The sequence below is a fragment of the Aquila chrysaetos genome, chromosome 8 (genome assembly GCF_900496995.4).
Source record: "Aquila chrysaetos chrysaetos chromosome 8, bAquChr1.4, whole genome shotgun sequence".
Classification (NCBI taxonomy): Eukaryota; Metazoa; Chordata; class Aves; order Accipitriformes; family Accipitridae; genus Aquila; species Aquila chrysaetos.
Window position 1 is genome coordinate 19,305,013 of NC_044011.1, and position 25,837 is coordinate 19,330,849.

At 35.9% G+C, this 25,837-nt stretch overlaps 1 protein-coding gene across 4 annotated transcripts in view; it reads right to left on the reverse strand.

The window, feature by feature from the left end:
• Window positions 1-4,260: 4,260 nt before the first annotated feature.
• Window positions 4,261-25,837, reverse strand: part of VTA1 (vesicle trafficking 1) — a 41,991-nt gene continuing 20,414 nt past the window's right edge. For 3 of the 4 annotated variants that reach the window (XM_030022059.2, XM_030022061.2, XM_041125239.1), the window contains 4 exons: window positions 23,028-23,139; window positions 14,536-14,712; window positions 12,616-12,696; window positions 4,261-5,411 (listed from right to left, as the gene is read on the reverse strand). In XM_030022059.2, the coding sequence (XP_029877919.1) occupies window positions 5,266-5,411; window positions 12,616-12,696; window positions 14,536-14,712; window positions 23,028-23,139 (516 nt within the window). In that variant the 3' untranslated portion in view covers window positions 4,261-5,265. The remainder of the gene's footprint in view (window positions 5,412-12,615; window positions 12,697-14,535; window positions 14,713-23,027; window positions 23,140-25,837) is intronic. The other variant, XM_030022060.2, reaches the window with a different exon arrangement.

A 25,837-nucleotide genomic window follows, 5' to 3' on the forward strand; every position in this document is an offset into this window, starting at 1 on the left:
ACATTTAATGAGCACAAAGGTTCCAAGGATGAGAAGATCTGCTCATCTCCATTTTCAGAATGCTGTCAATTTGTATTTCTATTCTTCCCTTTTAGAGCTAGACTTAAGTCTCTGCTATCATTTCCTCAACGAAGTTAACTTTCTCCTGTGCTGTAACTCACATTTTTCCCAGTTTGCGGTAAAAAAGAGTGAGTTTTTTTGTCATTCTAGTGCTCCTCCCCACCTCTCCTACCTTGCTGCAATCTTTTGCCTTAAGCTCAAGCTTCTTTCTCATCTCTTTCAAGGTTCTAAAGAAATCAGCCAACAACTCTAACCTCATTCCAGTCACTGCCCTGCTCCCAATCCATGTGGGACTGTACGTATTTCTCCTATTTTCTTCTGCAATCATTTCTGTGTCCCCTCCCATTCCACGGAGAGTGTGATTTCTTTTTCTCCCCCGGCATATGTCTCCACTCTCTTTCAACTTTGTTTTCAATGGTCTTATTTATAAAGCTCCTATTCTGAGATCATTTAGGGCATTACATTCAGAACAATCTCTATGATCAGACTGTTCCAATACTCTTGTAAGGCAAAGAGGGCTCTGCTGGCAACATAATTTCACTATCAGCAAGAAAAGAATATACCTAATGCAAATTAGATATTCCTCCTGGAAACTATGCTAAGGCACATGGAAAATAAGGAGGTGATTGATGACAGCCAACATGATTTCACTAAGGGCAAACTGTGCCTGACAAATTCGGTGGCCTTCTACGATTCGTTTACAGTGTTGGCGGATAAGGGAAGAGCAACAGACATCTACCTGGACTTGTGCAAAGCACTTGACACTCTCCTGCACGACATCCTCATCTCTAAATTGGAGGGACATAGATTTGACAGACGGACCACTCACCAGGTAAGGAATTGGTTGGACAGTCGCACTCAAAAGAGTTGTGGTCAATGGCTCCACGTCCAAGTGGAAACCAGTGACAAATGGCATTCCTCAGGGGTCAGTATTGAGACTGGGACTGTTTAACATTTTTGTTGGTGACATGGACAGTGGGATTGAGTGCACCCTCAGCAAGTTTGTCAACAACACCAAGCTGTGTGGTGCAGTCAACATGCTGGAGGGAAGGGATGCCATCCAGAGGGACCTGGACAGGCTTGAGAGGTGTGCCCCTGGGAGCCTCATGAAGTTCAACAAGGCCAAGTGCAAGGTCCTTTCCAACATTTAGAAATAGGTACTCTGAGGTGATTGTGAAGAACTGTTGCTGTCAGTATCAGGATGCACTGGTGGTTTAGAAACTTAGCATCAAACTTTAGGTTTTCCTAATCCAGATATCCAGGCTTAGGCTCTAATTCCATAAACTGCACAACAAAGGACATTTTAAAAGAAAGCAAGAATTATACTTTGTAAGCAAGGGCACTTTCCAATCTCAATCAGAACATTACCACAAAGAGTTTATAATAACAGAAACTATCTTTGATCTTTTGTAAATCTAACTTCCTCTAAATTTGTGTTCTCATTCTTTTTGTACCAGGCTCCTATTTCACTGTTGACATGAAAAAGGAGAAAATCCAAGATCATTCATTTGGAATACTGCACAATTAAAAGCTAGCTTTTGGCACTATACTAGTACATTTAAAGTTTAGCATTAAGAACAACATTTGTCAGCAGTATCTATATATTTGTATCTGACATGTTCCCAATACTTGTAAACAAGGTACTAATTATGTTTTCTGGAAGGCATTCTTATAGCACACCACTGAATTTACGTGCATTATATTACAAATGCACAGACGTGTGTCTGCACACAGACCCCCCCCCCCCCCCCCCCCCCCAAATCTACTTCAGACAATAAGTTTCTCTGTTGTTTCGCTAGTAATATTATATAGCATCAAATACTACAATTACAATCACATTCTGGAATATGATCATACATAAGTCTGTGCTTCTGAAACTTCACTTACAAAGGACATCATTAAAAAAAATCTACCTGAAATGACTGCAACAATTTGAAAAGAACACCTCCAGTATTAGTAAATCCAATTAGTGCACATTTGAAAAAGTCTCCACCATTTCATAAACAGTGACTGTAAGACACTTTACAAAGACTTTTGTAGGAATCCTGAAGTGTAATATGGAACTTTCCCTGCAGAGAGGTGAAAGTATAAAGAACTGAAAAAACATTAAGTAATACCAAAACCCTTTTTAAGTAACAAACATTGAACTGATTTACTAAAATTCTAGCTTACATAAATAGCAAAACTGAACGTGGAATATCTGACAGAAAACACTTCCTTCTCCTTTATTAAGCAAGGCTGAGATTAAGAACTCACAATCCAAAGGAGAAAGGCTAATAAGCACAAAAAAAAAAAATGGCACTCTTCTTTATTTAATACTGTACTCATACGTGCTGGGAATTGGTTTAAGAGGAGCTATGGGTTGATACTTTATCATTCAGAACGGCTGTAAACTGAATCAGTCAACACTTGAAGCTCACAAAGTATTTAACAATGGGGCCATAAATTCCAGCACCTACCACAAATTCTAATTTGGAACAATTACAGGCTATCTACCTACATTCTCCTGACATTTTCAAATATGTACACTTTATGAACTGTTCTGCAACACTGGTTTGTACTTTTGGGCTATCTGCCACATTTAAAGCTGACCCAGAGGCTATACTTAATGGAATGGAAACATTTTGCTGTAATCTACTTTAGGCATTAGTTTGGATGATAAATACTCAAGAGCCTGTTGCATCAAATGTTAGCACCTTAAATACGTGGCTTCAAACATGGTTTGATGGGCTGTTACAAAACTTCTCAATTAAAAAAATAAATGATCAGAGCAAAATAATTTTTAGCAAAATAAAACTCGATCTGCTAATTCAGGTATTGTGGCCTGAAGGTCGGTATTATGATATGTTTAATTTTACAGAATTAATGAGAATTTTATATGATAAATCTTCTAAACACTAAATTATTTTCATAAAGAAAGTCCTGATAGCTTCTCTAAGAAATTCTTAAACTTTTGTATTAGCATTTTCATCTCCATTGCCCTCAGAGACACTTACTTTAATTTCTTTCTAGGCAGAAGAAGGTTACACATTTGTAAATGATTACTCAAAATTGCTCATGGCTTTTTCACTGCTTATTGTTTTTTCACTGATGATTCCCTGGTTTCCTAGAGGAACCTAGATGTCCAGCATATTCATGGCCAACAGTCAGTCTTTTATACGCTTTAAGAAATACTTAAATTTTCATTTGCAAGCTTCTTAGTTATGTACTTCCATTCTGGGTCATTCAATCACCAAAAAGTTAAGAATATCAATTTTAATTGAAAAGCCTCAAATTAATGCAGTAGTATATCATAGCTTATTTTTCCATATAATACAAAAGCCCCGAAGTTCTTTTAATCATTTTATAAATAGAAACAGGAACACTGCCTTTCCTCCTTCAAGTGCCGGGGACTGAAGCTGGTATTAGTAATAAGTGGTATAATCCACAAATGAAAGCAACTTCTGATTTTTTTATAGAATGAAATATATGTATTTCTACATGGATCAATGTTCTGCATCCTTTAAACTGAAAAGCAGCTTTTCCAATCCCAGTGTAACACCACAGTAATATACATGGAATAATTTACAGTAATTCAGTTTGAAAATGAAGTGAGGGATCTATCTTGCATGAAGTACTGTACACAACACAGGCTTATTGCCCAGTTCTGTCAAAAAAGTTTCAGACTGATTTATTCTAAATTTCCCAAAACAATTAAAATCTAATCCAAATCACTGTCCAGATTAGCATGCTATCCCGTATCAGAAAGCAGCATAAACAATACCAGATGTTTTATCTATTAAATCTTGGTCAACTGAAATGCTTAAGCATACATTTACAAGTTTCATACTATCCTTTTCAAACCTGCTGCCAAAGATTCTACACTCTTAAAAGGATACCAACAGCTAAACTTTAACGCATGCTTATGTAGGATTTTCTTTTCCTCATCTTTTTACTTTGAATATGAGACTTATTTTAGTTACTGCAAAACAGTGCAGCTATAAAGAATACATGGATTTGATCCGGCAGCTTGGAAAGAAAGACAGATCAGATAGTATGTCATTAAAACTATTACATAAATCAGACATTCTTTATGGTGTACTCAATTATTACGTCACACCAGTTAAAAGACTACTTATTCTTTCTTTTAAACACCATGAATGGATTTTTAACAATCAAGAGCTCTATAATTGCAAGGGCAGACCTCATAAAGACTCAAAATTCAGTTTCCAAGATATTTTAATTAAATCTCAAGTCCAAAAAGTCTCCACAACAAAGCAGACAGGAAGAATATTAGCTGGAAATATGAAGCTCTATGACACTAATACCAGAGATGAACCTATACTGCTTTAACAGGTAAAGAACAGGCCTTTTTTTCAGCCTCTTAAAAAGACAGAACAGCTACAAAGTAAATTGCCCTAAAAGTTCATGTTGTTTAGAATCTCTGCCTCCGGTTTTAGGATCATCTCTGATAAATATTAGTACTTTCTCTCAATTACCCAAACATATACAAAATTGTAAGTGTTCACACAAAAGGAGCAAGAACCAATGATCAAGAACACATGTAGCCGTTCATACAGTTGTGGGGGATTGGGTTGGAACACCATGAAAATGACTTTCTCTGAAGTGTCAAGAGATCTTTTTTCCAGCATGTTTTAAAATGAAATACAAATGTCCTCAAGTCTCCCTCAACTTTGACTTATGTCTCAGATAATACCCAAATAATTTATGTATAGAAAAAAGTCCTTCCCATTGTGGATCTGTCAGCCTTCTCACATGCTCTCATTTCAGGAGGAAAGCGCTAATCTTAGTTACCATTTTAAAGCTATTATACTTATTAAATAACTGTTTGAAATAATAAAATCAGAGTAAGAATTTTAACAGAACATTCTTATGCTCAAGTTTTTTACAGATTCAGCATTTTCCCATTCCGATAATCTAAATATTGCAAGATGAATTCTAACTCTTGAGCAGTGTTCACAGTACTTTCTTCAGTATTTTGCCTACATCAAGCCACTGCATTCGTATGTTTCTAGCTCCACTGTTTGTAAAATGAAAACAGAGATTCCTACTGTACCATTAATTGCTAATCTGACACTGAAACAGGGATTTCATTGTCATGGGTGATGGGATTGAGAACTTCTGTGTAACTCCACTCCCCTAACAGGTACAGTAATAAGCTGTTAGTTCTTTAGGCAAAAGACGTGAATCTATTGGATAAAGGCTTCATTCTCTGCCTGTAATCAGTAACTTGAGGGCCTTCTGTAGATTCTGCACAGCAGTGCTCACATCTTCATATTGCAAAGCACTGCCAGCATATTTGCAATATTTTTGAGCTCTGGCAAAGTCCTCTGGAGTCAAACGGACTTCCCCTGCAAAAACATAAGTATTACAAAGTTACTATAAAGGAAATCTGAGGCTTCCTTTAACATGATTTCTGTGTTTTACTTATATTTGCAGTATTATTATGAAAACCAGGGTAATATTTGTGGTAATATTACAAAGACCAAGCTATGGTGTTTCTTCTGTTCACTATTCTTTCCATTCACATAATGCTTAACATCTTTCCTGCTGGCATTTGAAAAACATAAGAGGACCTTTCTAAACACTGGTATTTGTATGACACAGTGCCTTTCAAAAGTAAGTCAACACCTTTGAGAAAGAGCTGCTCTTCATCTAAGGCAGCAAAGGAGAGCTTTTTAATGACAGTAAGTTAACTGTCATCATATTACAACCTGCAAGAAACAAGGACAGTATTTTTTGTGTTTACAGTATAGTTACTTTGCTCTCTTCTTCAGGAATAATACATAGATAGAAACTGTTCCTTCTTCACTGGAATAACTTTTCAGAATGTAGAAGCATTTCCCACTGGCCTGGTTTTGCACATTTTATATTTCTGTTTTATCTAAGTAATGTTTATGTTTCCAATTTTATGTAAAATGACAGAAAACAAGATTGAACCCATTAAATGTGCCCATTTTTGTAATACTGGAGAACACTAGCAAAAAATATTCTCATAATATAGTATAAAACAATTAACTTTTATTCATTTATTAACCAGAATATTTTCTTGACATAAATTAAAACATTGGGAATTCTGTAATGCTCAAACACATGCACTCAGTCTTCTACAAAGCATAGTAGGGACTTATGCCCTAACTGGCAGATTTGATATGTGAATAGCGGCACTGATGGGTGCATAAAGTAAAGCACAGTTATGTTACTGTCCCTCCTACCACCCACAAAATCACCGGGAGTTTTAAGGCTAATCCCATGCCATTCTAATAACCTATGGATAAATTATAAAACCTTTACTCATGTTCTTTCAGAACAACTTAACTTGTAAAAGACTGATTTTTACAGACACAGATAAAAAACTATATGCAATACTAAAGAACTATGTATTTATTTCACAGCATTTTATAAGCAAGGAACAGATTTCACAGATTAAGAAAAATACATTTTAAAATGCACTATAGATATTACACAAAAATTGGTTAAACACAGATTTAGCTAAGTACAGCTTCCTAATTTTAAGCAAGGACATGAATATACTTAAATCCATTTTTTATGGTACAATTTCAGTTAGCTGGATCCCCTTCTTTAAAAATAAAACTGTTAGCAATACTGTGAGAATGTTTACTAAAGAATCTCAGTGCTTATCAGAAAATGTCTATTATATTTGCTTTTCCTTTCCCCAATCTTATTATTTAAGAACAGCTTTTGAACAAATAAAACGGAAAACCTGGAAATATTAAAAACTAGACTGGTCTGCTGGTTTTCAAAACAACCCTACACCAATAAAAAGCAGAAGGGTAAGTGCTCTTAAGATTAATTTTATCAATTTTTAAAATATACTCTAGAAGTCTACTTATTTTCCCTTCAATAAATAAATATAGCCACAAAATAACTGTTGAATATTGAGGCACATGACAACTTGGTGGACTTATTATCTTTGCAATGTGTATTAGTTTACTGCTGAGTAAGTGAAGCCACATTAAATCTCTTAAAATACATACACATGTGAGTAAATACGGGTGAGGGAGTGCATAAACACAGGCACACACTTAGGTTATTTTGTAACCTGAATAAAGTCACAGACTAAAAGCAGCTGGGGTCAATCTGCGACCACATTACTGAACATCTTTAAGAAATTAAAAAGACCAAGTTCCCCTCAAAGTGGCTTTATGCTATGATGCCAAAAGAAACTACAAAATCATTCTTTAAAAACTGGCCAAGGCATCAGTCCAGTATTCAACTGATTTATTGGAAGGAAGCCTAAATTCACCAGTCTAATCTTATTTTTACAGTATGAGCTCTATTAATGTTTCGCTGGCATAAAGCCTTATTTATTATGAAATCTACTTCAGATGCTATTATGACATAACTTGAGGGAAAAAAGTTAACCATTTTAAATTTATAAACCAAAGTTTACACAGTAAGGGTGTTGATCTTTTGATGTGCTCAGTGGCCTCAGCTCCTATTGAAGTCAGCACCTCACAATGGGCAAGCAGAATAGAAATAAACCAGCTCTGTGTTCTTGAGTTTTCAAAATAATGTGAAACTTAACTATAATGTCTGTACTTACATCAAAGGTATAACCACAAAACTTAGTAACTGACTTCAATTTAAATATTCTAAGGGTTAGGCAGCTTTGGAGAAAAGGAAAGCAGCTTTGCAGAAAAGGACCTGCGGGTCCTGGTGGACACCAATTTGTCCACAAGCCAACAACCTGCCCTTGCAGCAAAGAGGGCTAATGGCATCCAGGGCTGCATTAGGCCAAGTGTTGCCAGCGGGTGGAGGGATGTGATCCTTCCCCTTCATTCAGCACTAGTGAGGCCACACCTGGAGTGCTGTGGCCAGTGCTGAATTTCTCAGTACCACAGAGAGACTGAGTCCAGCGAAGGGCCACAAAGATGATTAAGGGATTGCAACACCTCTCATATGAGGAGAGGCTGAGAGACCTGGGACTGTTCAGCCTGGAGAAGAGAAGGCTCAGGGGGATCTTATCAAATGTATATAAATACCTGAAGGGAGGGTGCATAGAGGATGGAGCCAGGCTCTTTTCAGTGGTGCCCAGTGACAGGACCAGAGGTGGTAGGCACAAACTGAAACACAGGAGGTTCCCTCTGAACACGAGGAAACGCTTTTTACTGTGAGGGTGACCGAGCACTGGCACAGGTTGCCCAGAAATGTTGTGGAGTCTCCATCCTTAAAGAGATTCAAAAGCTGTCTTTTGAATTAACAATGACATTTTTTCTCAAACTTCTTCCTTCAGTGCTGCAAATTAAACCATGGGGAGAGTGCAGGGGTAGGGGGAGACACAAAGGACATGGTCCTGAGCAACCTGTTTTACAGGACCCTTGCTTGAGCAGAGGGGTTGGATGAGATGACCTCCAGCAGTCCCTTCTAATCTCAACCGTCCTGTGATTCTGAGCTCTAAAAAAACCCAACAACATTGAGATGGGAAAAGTATACTGTATGTATCCTGAAACAGACCTGCTTCTGTGTTAATCTGAAATTATTAGCACAATAGTTATATTTACTTCTGAAACCTGAGAGACATATGGAATCTGTAACAAGCAGCATGATTCATTTAGTTTATGAGGAACACAAAGTGAAAACCAAAAGGCAATTTGACTAGAGATGCTGAAGATCATGCTGGGGAAAAAAGCAGTTTTAGAATGAAAATAATGTATATTTTACATGATGTATCCGCTTCTCCCTTGTAGCCTTTTCTAGCCATTGGATGTTTTTCCTTTTTATGAAGTTGCCCAAATACAAGGCAGCTGATTTAAGAACATTTTAATAATGCAACTTGGTGTATAAAAACAGTGATGGCAAAGGTAACTGAAATGATTTTTGAACCAAGATGCTCTTTTTTCCCATTAAAGCACTTAAGATATTAAAAATATAAATCCTCAAAGATTTCTTCTTAAGATCATGAAAACATGTAAAATGTCAAACTATTATTTCTACTTTGTGTGCAGAAAATCAAACATTATTATACACACAACTAGAATGGACAAATTGTTTCTCTATACTATGCCACCTGTGGAAGGGAGCATATGGTAACGTAATAAGACTTTATAAAAACTGTGTAGCACAACCATGAATGCATTTAGTGTTAGCAAAATCTAGGGGTAATAAATTTTTTAAGCAAACTACACCAGAGAAGTGCACGCACATATTATACAAAGTTGCTGTGTAGCTGCTCTACGTTCTGTTGTCAGAGGCATTAACCAATGCTTAATTGCATAAGCTTTGACACTTACAAAAGTCAATGTTAAACTCTGAAACCTGTTCCCACAGGACAGGAAAATTATTGAAGGATTCATGCTGACTAAAATCAAAGGAATACTATTACTTTAACTTAATATTCTTTTGATAAAATATTCCACTCTTCTCCACCAAAAGTTTCTCTCCCATCATAGCATTAATCAAATTGCTTCTGCCATGTTATGAGGAGGAAAGAAAATATATAATTTATTTTAAAAATATACATTTGATCTTACTACCAGAAAGAGTCTTGCAGGAATATGTGGAATATCCTGTTTGGCTATGCCTATACTAGTACATTCAACAGTGCCAGGGAATGCGTTGCAGCACTCAAACTTCACTGTCTATACTGTCAAACTGCTGGAACAGACTCCAGTATGGTTTTGGCCCATGCAAACTAGCACTTTCCCAAACAATTCCTGGGCATGACTTGTGGTCAGAACAGGCTAGAGACCATTCAGGATTGGCAGCCTTCACAAACTAGCTTGTTTAGAAGGTTTAAAAGTTTAATAGTATGGATGTAAGTGGTTCTGTGCCAGCTGTTCTCTGTCAAATATTTACAGGCATGTTTAATTTATTAGTATAGACACAGACATCGTGTCTAAATCGTGGAGCAAGTGTACTTTGCACTGTGCTAGCTCTATGGATCTACTGGAGGGCAACACTGATCCCTTCTTCCCGTCCAAAGGAAACTTCAATTCCACAGCAATGGTGCATACCAAGGTCTAACCTCAGTACACAGCCAGGATCTAGCCTGAATATATATGTATTGCAAATCAGGAACTGGGGAGGGCTCCTGGGTCCTACAATTTACTATGTTCGTTGTGAGATACAAGCATTTCTAAATCTACTTACAGGTCAGGGAACAAGGCTACTGTGGAACAGTATAAAAGGCATAAAAACGACTCCTCAGCAGCATGAGGAGAAGAATGATATCTGCCATTATTCTTACACGTACGGCTGAAGGGAGGATGTTTTGGGTAATGACCAGGCATGAGTGACAGGATGGTGACAGTCAAGGACAAACACTTTCCATTGCTCTCAAGCTTCTTAATTCTATTCATACAAACAAAACTCTTACTGTATGTCTGCTGACTGACATACCCCTTATGCCCTCTCAAACTCACGCATAATTGACAGTGTATTTTCTGAGCTTTCAGAACCAAGGATCTGTATGAGCTGTATCACCTCTTTGGGTGCACTTTTGCAAAACTCCCTCATAAGAATGTAACACTTTAAGCTGTTACAAGACCCAAACATGAAGTGACACAACAGATGTGCAGAGGAGGAAGGCAGGCATGCAAATACTCAGGTTAGATCAAGTGAGAGATTCATCACTGTGCTTAGCAAGGGTCTTAATCTCTTAATTACAAAACAGTAGTTATTATGAATTCTCACAAACACAGGGTATCTTAATTCACTCAATTCCTTTTTATTTATATTTATGTACTTATTAAATCAGGTTATCACAGGTAAGTGGCTAGAGGGAGCAATGCACTGATACTATCCAGATACCAAATAATGGTACTTCTAATACTTAATGAAGAATTAAAGTTTAAATCAAAATTATGACATTTTTGACAACTAGAATTAAACATTCAAACCAAGACACAATGATGACTAAAATTTTCAGAGTAGTTATCCAAAAACCTATTAGAATGACTGTCTAGAGGATCATGATAAGCTGGTTAAATATGAAAGCTTTGCTGCCAAACAACCCAAAATTTACTTTCCAACTAGCAGTTACTACAGTAAAGCTTAAGTAAAGCCTTCAGCTGTTTTGGTTAAGGAGCTACTGAAACCCCCACAACAGCCCCCAAAACTCAAAAACTATCACTCAGTTTAAACAGTTCAGCTACGAGTCTGAGGTATTGTTTTCAGTAAAATGAGTTCACTGTCACATAAGACATTACAGTAATATGCCAGACAAACAATAGGATGTGCCTTTTGTTCTTCAAGATAATACTAAAGGTTAATGTGTCTCTATCAAAGGTAAATTTTGTTATTTTTACCTTTTTAAGACATCTTCTACAAAAATGGCTCCTAATATTAAGATGGACACATCCTTGAGCATTCTTATGACAGCAGATGAAAATCAAGCTAAACACTGAATTCCTATTATAGCATTCAAAAATGCTTTTTCAGTAAAGCTGGTATTTTAACATAGACACCCTCTTCTACAACATAATAAACTAAAATATCTAACTAAATATTTGTAAGTTACAATATACAAGAATATATACCTATCTAAACTCGGTAGTCTTAATAGGCAACATTTGACTGTATCTAGTACTGGAACTTAGAACATCAATTACGTACACTATCAGCTTTCCCTGGTGAGGATAAACTGTAGGGTAGAATGTGAAGAGATTTCATACCAGGACTTCTAGACATCCTCCTCACTCAACATCCACATTACACTGCCAACAAAAATCTGATTATTACAAAGGGATGCAAATTATCTTTTTATTACCTCTATTCCAGACAGAAAAATTCCTAGAAAACAGTTAATAATTTGTCCAAACGCACATCAGTGTTCAAACTAGAATCTAGGATGATTCCAGCTTTATTGTCAGTCACTACTCTTTCACAGGCCATGGTTTCCCTAGGGTTAGTATTTATGTGTGCACTTCAAAGCATGATATATGCAAGCAGACATAAAATCCATGTAATATAGGTTATCAGTGATTTTAACATCAAAGACAGACATCATTTTAAAAGATAAAAGCCTTGATTAAATGGTACATCAAAATGACATGATTAGCAATACCTTATAAATTATTTCATTTAATACAGGTACTACTTATAATCAACAAGCACACATAATTATGCTGCAACAAAAAACACCACTGGAATGTCACGATTATTTAATGAAGTGAATAAATAACTTATGTACTGACCCCGTAGAAGAAATTTTAAGTAAAGGGAATGCGTATTGATTACCAAAAATATCATTTAGCAAAGGCCATCAGGAATATAGGCTTTGCTAAGTATATCAGAAACTCACCTGAGAAGCATCAACATAAATATTAAAAAAGCCTAACACAATGCTAGTTCACTGGTTCGAAAAAGTCAGATAGACAAACACTAAACATACACTGCAGCAAAGCTTTCAGAAACTATTAAAAACTCTTAGCAACACAATTCTTAGATGATGTCTATTATTTTTACAATTTCTGAATTAATAGCATTCAGATAACGATGTCATTACTTCTCAAACTTCTTCCTTCAGTGCAGGGTTAGACACACAGGACACAGCATGTCCGTGTACAGACAATACAAACACCACCACCTTACCTGCAGACTGAGCACTGTAAAGGGAAGGATCGACTAGAGGAATATTCTGAGGAGCAGGCTGAATGGTGTTACTTGTCACTCCTGCAAATCAATGCAAAAATTGGTCTTCGGTTATTTTTACCTACAGACTTTAAAAGTAAGCAGACAAAATAAGAAAACAGAACAGGTAAACCTAATGACTCCATGATTTTTAAATTAAGCAGCTGATAGCTTCCCAATTCTGAAAGTTTGTAACAAATAATTTTAAAACCCTCACTTCAGACTATGGATGTTTTATAAAGTAATACAGAAGAATTTACAGACTGTCATGCATTTTATCAGTACAGTATTTCACAGAAATTTAATTTCAAGTATTAAAAAAAAATAAGAAAATACTAGTCCAAAAGACACTGGTTACCCTATAGTACTGAGGAAAACCTGCTAAAAAAGAGTAGGAGTAAAATTTTATATCTGAAGTTTAAATTCTGCCTTTTAATATCAGACAGAGTCTCCATTACTGTATTTTTAAAGCCCCATGCCTGCCATCTCACACTTGCAAACTATCTCCTTCCCAATTCCTTCAAAAACAATCAGTGAGAATAAAAAAAGCTAGCTAGATTTAAAAGGGAAATGGTGATACTAGAAGAAACAGCACTTTACGCTGTGAAGCATTCTTGTATCTGTGTTCACATTTTAGACACTCTCATTTGCCTTGATCCAAAACTGTACTTTTGCAGTATATCCAGAACATACCAGACTAACAAAGTTATTTCTACAACATCTGCTATGTAGGAAGATGGTATAATCACTTTTCTAAATTATCTGTTATTTCACGGAATGACTGATGAGGTTAAAACTATGTAATGCAAAGAATTCCATGTATTCCAACAAGGTACACTTTCCATACTTTTCAGATCTAGTAAAAACGAAGAGCTAGCATTTACCTAGGCTGAATGTAAAAAACCAACGCTCTCCCCCTCCCAGACCCCCCCCCCCCCACCTATCTGAAGGATTTCCCTTTGATAAATCTGAAAAAATGAGCATCCTGAACTTTTCATAGGGTGAAGCATTTTTAAAATGAGAAAGTAAAAGAAAAGGAGAGGCTGTGGGACAAAAATATCTCATATGTTCTGTAATATAAAAATGTATCTGAACAATCAAATTATCATCAGGATTGAAATCAAGAGCTTTTAATTTGTTAGTCTTATTAAACATCATTATAAAAAGGTAACATGACATGAAAAAGTTGCATTCAAAAATCATTTAACACAACTTTTTTTTTTTTTTTAATACCACAACTGGGAAGAACTTTGGATTTTTGAGAACTTGGGTTTGGTCCAAAAATGACACAGAATATGAAGGATGCAGGAGCCAGTATGTTTAGCAGTAGGGACAAAATTTCCATTAATAATATTGTTTGAGGTCAATCACACTGAAGTACTTGCATGGGAAAAGGAGCATAAACCAAATAGAAGAAAAGTATGAACGGTACATCAGGCATGATTGTTACAGTGTTGTTCTAACAGTTTCAACATTATATTTGATATGTTCCCACATAAAGAACAGCAGTCTATCTGCACAGGGAAAGCTAAATATGAAATGAAGTAATACAATTTCATCTATCAAGTGAAAGATTCAAATACTGCTTTACAGTATAAATGTTGCAACGCATGATTCTAGAGAAGAAAAAAACATTCTGTCTGCAGGAACACTCACCCTTTCAGTTCATATATCTCTTCTGGCAAAGTGCTCCAGAATATGAATTATGTATTTTAAAAACCATAAAAACGTAAAAAATATTTTTATGGCATTTTTATGATGTTAATTTAGGAAGTTTCTTCTGCCATAGAATACCTGTATTGTTTTAGTTTATGTAATGGAAAGAGGGCTAGAATTCATCTGTCAATAAAGCCATGAATTTTTTGGGTGTTTCAGACATACCTGTGTTATGAGGAACTTCAGCTGGAGTGTTGGCTGGTGCATGGGCACCTGGTGGTATATGTATGCCAGTGTAATTACTAGTTGGTATGTTGTTAGCTTCATACGTAGATGATGATGTTGGTTGAGTCGTTCCACTATGGAGAGAAGATGACCCTGCTTCTTCCCTTTCAACATCTGCTAGGATGACACAGAATAGGAATTACTGCAACTCTTCTGTACAAACACTTGAAAACTTAGGCTTTCTTTTAAAACCTCCTTTCAAGTTTTAGTTAGTAGAAAAGTTGCACCACAGTGTGACATAAAACATTTATCAACCCAAACCACCTACAGCTGATCTGACAAAGTAAAAAAGCAACAAAAGCAACTCACATACTTTCAAAGACCTCTTCTGTAAGAATAATGAGGTTCAACATATCCCATAGCATGTACAAAGAACATATATATTATTTTTCAATCTAGTCTTGTTCTTAAGGTTCTGGTCTAGTTTATTCAATGTTGCATTGAAGGCTAATGGTCCAATTTTATTATGCTAATGACCCAGTTAATTTAGAATATGGTTGATTTCTGCTCCTTAATTTGAATTCAGTTCAATTTTAAAAAGCTAATTTTCTTTTACGGTGTGTGTTCGTCTGTATCAATAATGTCAGGTGGAATGAGCAGAGTTTGGGGAATGGCTTTGTTAACACCCAGCTCTTGAAAGGGAGCAAAGTGAATATGGGAGCACAAAACTTGTATATGTCTAGAGCTGGCAAAAGAGATGTTCTTTATGAAATCCACACTGATCTTCAACTATACAAGATTGTGCATTATGCAAACACCTCTACTGCTTAATAATTAAACAGTCTACTATTACAAATATTACTATCACAAATATCAGAATTTTTTTCCCATGTAAGGCGCTCTTCCAGAAAAATTCAGGTACCTTTACTAAAAATGACTAGACACCTTCTAATTCACAATACTATTTACTACAAAAAAAGGCTATAACGTGGAGTAAAATCAGCAGTATTGTCATTAGGACATTTTTACTGGACTTTAATAAATACACAGTTAAAGAATATATTTTTGTTTTATATTTCAAAGTTGTAGTAGTTTAGTTTCATTCAGAATATCCAAGTACTAATAAACAAATTCGCAAATCCCCCAAATCCACAGTCTAATACCAAGAAACTTTATTTAAAAGTATTAGAAGCAAAGTTCTGTCAGGTATGTCAAGCACTGCTTGCAAAATTTAATATAAAAACACAGAACATGGTAAAATTTTTGTATGTTACTCTTGCAAAAATTACTTTCACTTGCTGTAACCAGTAATTCAGGCTGTGGTTTTATGAGGCTATTCCTGACATATGCAAACAAACATATGGCAGATTTCTGGAAGGCAAAGGATATCTTAAGGTGCCAGATTTTTCCTTTGCTGTATTTTTTGCTAGTAACTCATACTGCAATATCATATGGCTAACATGCATGGAAGAAAAATTAAATGTGTTAAAACTGGCAAAAAAAAGTGAGATTCATAAGTAAACACCGGATATGCTGCCTTTCAAATAATGACATAATGATAGGAATAAGCCATTGGTTGACTGCTATACTTTTCAGTGGTTTTGGTGGTCACTAAAAAAATTGTTTTAAAACAGTTTCAGAAAATAAAATTTAGTTTAACAAAATCCCAGAGACTTACTATACATAAGATTAATGAAATAGGTATGCACAACACTTACGCTGTCTGAAGGTAAGGCTGCCCAAGTTTACTTGTAACACTGTTATTGATTATTTATAGCTTGGTCCAATTGTAGCCATAAGGCTGGATTTTCTATGTTGGGTGCCTGCCTGAAGCTAGTATTTTGGGAAAGCTGACATAAAAAATTAAGCCACTTTTAAGACTGAGAGAGTGGGAGAAAACATGCTTTCATTATACTTAGTATATCAACTAAGAGAAATTACCTGCAAGTTCTTGCCCAGACTTAAACCATTAATGAATTTATTCCTTTATTCTGCCCCTGCAGCTTCCTGTTGCCCTTATCTGGCTCTTCAGTCCCATTCTGATTTCTCTCTCTCTGCACCAGGACTTCATATCCCATATCTGCAATCCCTTGCCCCATACTTGTGTCTGTCTTGCACTACCTCCCAATCTTCTCTCCAACACATTCCCAGTTTCAGCTTCAGACTTCCTCACTGCATAGTTCATGGTCTCGAGTCACTCCTTTAGAAGTGCAATGCTGTAGGCAACACTGGCCATGGAAGATAGGAACTCAAATGGTTCTGGGAATGTTACAAACAAACAAACCCAACAACAACAAAAAAGTGTTAGAAGTGCTGACCACCCTTAATAACAGCGCCTGTAAGAGGCAAATTCACAAAAGGGCGATATACTTTTTAATCAGGTATATGTATCAAAAGATCTAGCTAAACTGTTTGATTTGCTCATTATGCAATTGGCAAATATTAAACTGTATTAAACATAAAAGTATCTTTGTTTAAATTAACTCTTCTTAGGTTTTTAAAGTGCCCAAATGTCATCAACACATTGCAACTATTCTTTCTGCAAAGTAAATATTTAAAATATTCTTTATCAAAGATTAAAGTATTAGAACCATTTTGAGATATGCACTTGCAATATTTGTGAAGAATTTTAACAGTAGTGCTAAATAAAAGGTTTTCAGGCTGCTTGAAAAGAATATTTAAGTCAACAAACTGTTTTTAAGTTCTGTGGTTAGAACATCCATAACATTATTGAAAAACAAATCTTTTCCAGGGAATGGGAATGAACACTTGAAAATTAGAGAATTAATTTCTCATAAAGCAGTAATGCCCTAGAATTTAAAGTTCCTTGCAATTTGCTTAAGGATGCTGAAATACTAAGCTGTGAAACAGTGACACTATTGTTTCACATTCAGTTTCAGCTCCAGCTGAGTTTCGTGTCTTGGAACCTCATCAGCCTTTGTGCTTGGATCCCAGCATAATGAATCCATGTGCTCTTTAGATTTTCCTCAGAGCTACAGTATACCCAGATTATCTGTTTGTTTGTTTGTTTAAATTATTATTTATTTATTGAAGGCAAGACTTTGTAGAATAAGGCTGATACCCCTGGCCTCTTACCAACTGTCCAAAGATACTTTCATATAAATAGAGGATTCTCAAGGCTTAATGGCATTCCCTTGTCTAGTGTAAGGAAGCACCAATTATGAGTTAACTTCAGCAGCCCAAAGCACTAAATTTAAAACTAGCAAAATTTTTATTTTTAAGGAGTCCAGACTCCTCCAATCCTCTGGACTCCTATTTTTAAGGAGTCCAGAGAATTAAAAAGGTAATCTATTAATTTTAATTTAAAAACTTTTTCTCATTCTGCTGCACTGTTCCTCTTTAGCTTGAGATGTTGCTAAAAGATGCACAATGTAAGGAACTATTGGAACACTGCTTTTTTAGAATATATAAATGTATATTTTTTTTCCTACAACATTGAGAAATGGACTCAAAAATCCATCAACTTTTCATACGCTGTTCTTTCTACTAGTTAGGACTATGAAGGTTTCCTGGAATTCTGTAATATAAATGTAGAATACATATCATATATTGCAATGAAAGTGGTGACATTTAATGTATTTTACTATGGCCATACCATAACCATTTAGGAACTTTTTCATATTTGAAATTATACTTTTAATTTTTTTCCATTAGTATAAAATCTTGTTGGGTGACCTAGGGTTACTGCCAAGTGACCTTTATGTGTACTCTCAGACTTGTATTCCAACTGCATTAATAAGTTACGCATGTCATTTTAAGGTTTCCATGGTGGCATCCTGACAAAAGCATCCATAAATCCAACAGCAGAACTGCATAAAGCATGCCTATGTTACTGTAAAAACATCTCCAAGAGTTACAGTATGGTTTTCAAGAATCACAAAGAAAATAACACTTTGGAAAGAAATGGTAATTTGTCAAGCTACAGAGACCTAGTTTCACTCTGTTTAAACAGACTTTTTCCACTTGCAAGGGGAAGAAGAAAATGAGCAAGCAGAAAGGAATGGGGAAGGTCCAGTCGTACATTCAAACAATGTTGCTTTTCTTCTTATGATGCACAAAACAAGAATTCACACTTTTTTTAACTGATTCTTCTAATAAAAATTATTTGCATAAAATTTTTGTCTTGGTTGTGTAAAGCATTATGGGCACCTACTCTACAGAGTTAATATCAAAAAATAAACGTCAGGAAGTATTTTTCATTTAATTGCTCAGAAAATAAGAGCGTGAGAAATTCTCTTACTACATGAAACACAATTCAACAAAGATATTGCCAAACTATAGATATTGCAGGCTCCCCATCAATAAGGTTGTTAAAATTTTGGCTCACTCAGCATTTGCGTCCCTTTTAAGTTGCATGTACACATAACTTGGTAATGAAAGCAACAGTCTTCACCAATTCACACTACTGCTTGTAATGACCTGTCATGAATAGTAGGGATTTGAATAAAGTCTGAATTCTACTTTCCCTCCTACAACAGTTTCTTTTGCAGCCTTGAGCAAGTCAGTTACTTTTGCCTCCACATTAATAAAATGAAGAAAGAGCCTATTTGTTGCTGCTGAGGAACAATTATTGTTTCTACACAAGCTGCATACACAGATTTTTAGCGAAAGCTCTGTAATCTTTGCTTAGAAATTCTATTTTTGCAACTATTTAGAATTCATAATTCATTTCACATAATCAGGTGAGCTTTGTAAACATTACCACGCTATGAGCCAGACCACTAAAGAGCACAATATTTAATTGGGCTATTCATTACATTCACTATAACAAAAGATTTTTTTCCCACATATTGTCTTCTCCATTAAATTATCAAACTGGTGTAATTTGACTTAGAAAGATGTGGTGATGTTTGCAGCTGGAATTGCATCATAAGTCTCTCTCGCTACAGCTGCACCGGCATTTAAGAAAACTGCCTTGAAAAAGATTGTATGTTGAAGAAGAAATTAGTTTGCTAATGCTTCACTTCAAATAGAGCTGTGCCTAGATTGGAGCATATTTTAGTGGGTAAGATAGCCATTCCAGTTTTTAAGCCTGTAGGGCAACTTTAGGTAAGGAAAACATAACAACAAGAATACACTAGTAACTTGGAAATCAAATTGTATCCAACTCATTATTTGTTCAAAAATATTTGAATTTACTTATGTTGTAGTGTTTCTAGAGTGTTAATACCCAAACAGTATTTCATCCAGGAAAACTGCAAAGAAATTATAACTGGCACCCAGGCTTTTAGACACTTTTGTTTACTTTTACAAAATAAAGGCTAGCAATAAGCAGAGATAGATGTCTGGTACACACTCTCATGGTGATGATGTACTTTATAATTTTTTACCTTTTTTTTTTTTTTTGATGTACTTTATAATTTTTTACCTTTTTTTTTTTTTTTTTTTTCCCAATGTAATGGTGGCCAGGACATATAAATGGTAAGAGATTACACAGTGAAGAGCCACTTTTCAGACTTTTTTGGCTAAATTTGAACCTCAGAAGCACTCTTATCTGGCCCTCTCCCCTTTCCACCCATTGATTCTCTTTTCCATATATAACTGAATCATTTTTTCCAGAATCATAAGAAGGCCGAAGGATCCGTGCAGGTTACCTGGTCCAATTCCTCACTCACAGCAGCACTAACACAGATCATGCTGCTCTGGGCACAGAATGGCTGAGGTTGGAAGGGACCTCTTGAGATTATCTAGTCCAACCCCCCCCGTTCAAGCTGGGTCAGCTAGAGCCAGTTGCCCAGGACTGTGTCCAGTCAGGTTTTGAATATTTCCAAGGATGGAGATTCCATAACCTCTCTTGGACTCCCTTTTCAATATCTGACCACAATCATGATGAAAATTATTTTCCTAATAATTAATTCACATTTTCCTGGTTGCGACCTGTGTCCATCGCCTGTTGTCCCATCACTATGCATGTCCAAGAAGAGTCTGGCTTAGATCTTTGCTACACTATCCCATTAGGTATAGTTTAAGACAGTCCTTAGACCCACTTATCTTCACCTTATATGCCATGTTCTCCAGTTCACATTCGGAAGACAATAGAAAACCCTCATACTTCAAGCAATACACTACTTTCTAACAAAGGTGGGCTTGGAAGGAGTAAGAATGCCTGTCTTCTACTTCCTCATACTTTGCTCATTGTCTGATAAAGGTGGCAAGCTAGACAGTTTTTATTCATGCTATTTTCTCACTTTTTATCTTCTGCTCCACATTTGCCCTCTGCTAAAGAATCAGCTAGTGGCTGCCAAGTGGAATAGGATGCTACACCTTACTGGAAGGACCACCAGTTTAATCTTTCTACAAATAGTAGGTCATGCCCATCCTCCTCCTTCAGATAAACAGGAAAGAAGCTTCAAAATATGAGATTGTATGATGAAAAGATTGAGAACCAGAAGAGAAACCAGTTTTCTAATGTTTTGACATGTTTAAAATAAAACCAACGTGCAAAGAATTACAAGCCTATTCATAACATATTTGAAATTACAGGTTCAGACTTCAAAATTCACTGAAGACCTAGGTACAGACCCCAAACATGAATGAATGGAAACAAATACTTGTGTGTGTATGTGTCTGTGTGTGTACGCATGTGTAAATATATGGATCATATTGTATTAATACACATGTGTAGCCACTTCTACAAGGTGGCTCTACAAGTTAGATACAAGCCACACTCTACAAGTTAGATTTCTCTCTTCTGCATTGTAGACTTTTTTCTAATAAAAAGGATCAACAAACATTTGTATTACTAAATTCAAGTGTAAGTTAAGAGCTAAATGAGCATCAACTTAAGTGACATTTATTCAAGCCACAAAGTCTTGTATACTAGCTCAGAGGAAAATTTCAAATCATTCAATGTTCTTAGCTGTTTTATTAGGTATGTGAAGAATTATACATAGAGGTTATTGTCATTGTGCAGAATTAGACTGTTTTAATTTGCATAATGAAAATATCCATTCCAAAGTCATCCTATTTCTGTAAGAGATTCACATTTAAAATTTGTATTTCAAGGTTCTGCACTGACTGGGGAAAAAACCAAAGAGATCCCTTATTAATGAAACTGATGGCTATCAAAAGCACCTGGTAAAATGCAAAAATAATTAAACATCCATAAAGCATTAAGCATAGAAAACCTGCAAACAATGGAAAAGTAAATGGGTGAAAATATTTTGAAAGTTAATTTAACAATTACATACCATTTCTATTTTGATGTATTTCAGAAACGAACCATTTGTGCATATATTTTGCTTTTATCAATAATTGAAAAGCATGATCAGTTTATACACAGAACAGTAATACTATTATCTGTTTCAGCAGTTTAACAAAAAAAGTTTTTTATGTGATTTTATTTGAGTTCACAAAAACACATATCTGTGAAGTCTGCGGACCTATACTTTAGAAACAGGGTAACATTTATAAAGTTTAGAAATAACGTGGCAGCTCTGGTTTGATGTTTTGTTATTTTTAGAAAAAATACACATAATGAAATAACAGAATGGAGCTGCCTTTCCTAGAATAGCTTAGGATGTGATCTGTGTGCTCTTGTAAGAGAGAGTCTGCTTAGTATGTGTTCTGTTACTTCATGGAGAGGCTAGCTTGCGTCAGGTCACAGTGGTGGTCTCTGTTTTTAAAAAGCTCTAAATGAGAAAGGTTTGGATGCCCCTAACATTTCTTACTGTAAAGCTAGGACTTTTAAATTAGCAACAGAGTTTAGACAGGTCTGAATGCATTAAATAGAAGGCAGTAAAAGTTACAATTTGGGAGGTTGAAAACAACCTGTTTTGATAAACATTCATTTCAGTAAGTGGCTGTCCTTGGAAATCACCACTTTTTATCTAACAGTTAAGGAGGTAACTTCAAGGAATCCTGTGCAAGAAAGTCAGGTAGCCAGAAGAACACAGGGAGTAACTAAAAACACAAGGAAAGGGGGGATGAATGAGAAAGCAGCAGGAAATCCAATCTAAAAAGAGTAGGCCTTAAACCTGTTTTGAAAACCACATTATTATACAGGGAGAAAAGGGTTGTCTCATAATCAGGTGTTTGCTTTGAAGTTGAATTTATCTATGATCAATCCCCTTTTGACTCCTATTTAACTTCTAAGAGAGGATAAACTGGCAAAGGGATCATAACTTTACAGAACAGATTTAAAAGGAGGACTGTGGGTAGCGTTAAAGAAATGCATGGTTCTGGCCCAAAGGTGACAATGCCTTCTTATAGAGTAGCTGTATTCAAAATAATCTCCACTACAGAGGAAAGAAAAAAAAAAAAAATTAAATAAGTCAATCAAATAGTAACATCCAATAAAAGTAACAGTAGGAGAAGCAGAGAAGAAAAAGCAGAGGGTGGCCCACTGTGAATGGAACATTAAACAGGGAAGCTGTGCTTCCTGTGGGGTGCTCCCAGAAGAACTATGCATACCACTATTTTGGTCTCAGCCCAGCCCTCTGCTCTTTTAAAAAGAAAAGGGGAACACATACCGAAGCTCTCTCCTTCCATTCCAATAGGCCCAGGCTGAGGAGTCTCCCCATTCTTCAAGCAGTTATGAATGTATGCTGCCTTCCACCTGGCGTACTTCCTGTGCTGGGCATTCTGGGGAAGTGAAAAGGCCAGCCATTTTAACCACCCACTTCTGCAAATTAATGCATTCAAAACAGAAGTATAAGCAGGTTTTCCACCCTGAGAAGATATTATAAAACTAAACTGCTTTCTCTGCTATCATTTGACACCACTTTAAACAACACATGTGAAAATTAATCAGTGTATTAAAAAAAAATATATAAAAAGAACACCTTTAACAGGTTCTCAGCATGAAAGGAAAATGTAGAGATCTTCAATTAGTGCAGCATGTCAGGAAAAGGAAATAAATTACACCAGGACCACCTCGTGTGAAAGGCTGGGCACTGTGTAGTAATTACTGATGTGAAATAATAAAGAAAACTTCCTATCTCCATAAACTTAGATGATTATTTATTTTAGATTTAAATACCTGAAACTTAAAATGCAACTCCTGCTGCAGTTGCAGATTAAGGTAGTATGTGTGGGATATTCTAGGACAGAAAATATTTTGATTTAATATCTTCACAACATAGCTAAAAAATCAGATGAAGGACTTTAGCAATACATAAACTACCTGCAGAGCAAGAGGTTATGATACTTGAGTTATTAGAAAAAAATGTTAATACTTCTCAAAAAAATTAATTACTATATTGACAGTCAATTGCCAACTCTTCTTCTGAAATGGTGTCAATATGAAGCAACAGTAGTGAGAAGCAAATCTGCTGCTTGCCTTTCTGATTCCATTTTCACTTCCATGGTAACAGTTTGAAATTGAAAAAATGTGGTAGTAACTTCAGTATTTAAAGAAAATCAACATGATTTTTCACTATTTTCAGTTTCTGGGAAAAAGAAACTGAGGAAAAGCATTTCACCTGGGTTTTCATAAATTCTTCTTTTCACAAAACATGAGTGATTGAAATAAATGTCAGAATCTCAACTATTCTGAGATTTTCCATTTCATTTTTTAAAATATACTGTTCTTAGGGACAACTTTAGTATGTCAAAACATGAAATGAAGACTGGCCAGTTTATACCTCCTGGGACTGTTACAACAGTGTTTTTTTAATCCAGGAAGAATTCTCAATTGTTATGAGAACTGATTATGCAAATCAACTACTTTGTCAAAAGTTTAAGAGAAATAACCAGTTCTGACAGTTATGAGGTAATATATTTCAAGGAACAAGGCTGAATATAAACAGAGATGAGAAATGTGGAAGGATGAGTGGAATAATTTGGCCAAGTGAACAATGCTGCTTGAGAGTGTGTTTCACATCAACATCATCACCTGCAAGGTACTGGTGAACTCAGATTTCCACAGTAACAATCACAGGTAAAGTGGTTTGCAAACTGAGGTAGACAGAATAATGTCTTTTTAAAAGTCCTGACTGAAACTACATCCAAAGTTTTTGTGAACTAATAAAATGAAATTCAAAATTGTACTTCACAAAGTCTATTGCACTGTTGTCTAGAACAGGGTAGAGAGTGACAGTATAATGGCTATCTCCAGAAAGCTCCCTTGTTCTTATTTAATACACTGTTATCCACCAGGATGCTTATGCAGCCCAGGAGAAAGATATGATTTTCATTTTCACAAATAAAATGTTCTCCAGAAAAAAGCCTATCCTGATGACAGATTTATTAAAACGCATTCACTATACCTTAGAAAGGAAAAGTACAATTGGAAAACACAGCTTTCTGTTAAATACTTTCTTTTAATAATCATTCCTGGCCAGGTAGTGTTACAGATTAAATTCTTTTATCATTCACAAATACACTAAAAGCCACAAAACGCAGAAATACACATCCAGAGTATGGTACTTTTAGAAAAGAGCATTATGCAAGATTTAACAGCCTGTACATCTCCCCTCTGTTCTAATACCGCAATTATTTCTTGATAAAGTGTGAAGATGCTGTTGTATCAGGTGTCCGCGCCCAGGTGCTGGCAACGGTGGGCAGCAGGGGTGTATCTGTGAGGAGAGGCCAGGGCTGCCCTATGCCAGGCACGGCCAGCTCCAGCAGACCCATGGCAGGACAGAGTTGAGCTTCTCAGCCAGGCTGGTGGTGCCCCTGGGAAAGTGTATTTAAGAATGAGCCCAAACCCCTCCCACCAAAACGCTGGATGGAGTGAGGAGAAGGGAACAAGGTGTTTGATGTGTGTCATTATGCATCCCAACTGCAAAGCTTATCATTCCGGAACTGAGAACCTAAATTTTGTTGCTTTTAGTTTGTTTTTAATACACACTGCTGTCCCTTTTCGGAAGGCTGCCCTACTGTACGAACATTACTACTGAGGTAAATGAAAATAACACTACTATCACACAGCTTCTTACTGATCTGACGTAAGCTGTCTTGTAAAACATGTCTTCCAGAAAATCCTTTTACCTAGTTCCAATATTGAGATATGGAACATCCACTGTTTCCTGTGACACAATCCAGTCATACTACCCAATAATCAACCACCTGCCAATTAAAAATACACATATTATTTACAACACCCATTTTCTGATTTTAGATGTCAAATATCTGCTTTCTATGCCTTCTGCTGTTGATTTAAAAGCCTTTTAATAGTTGATATTCCATACATATGAAGGCAATTACATACTGAAAATACACACAGGTGGTCTGAATATAGATGTCATACTATATGACCAGATGTCAGGCTGAACTTCTGAAATAAAAGCTTCTGCAAAAGTCTAAGACAGTCACATGTCATACTTGTCCCATCACTTCT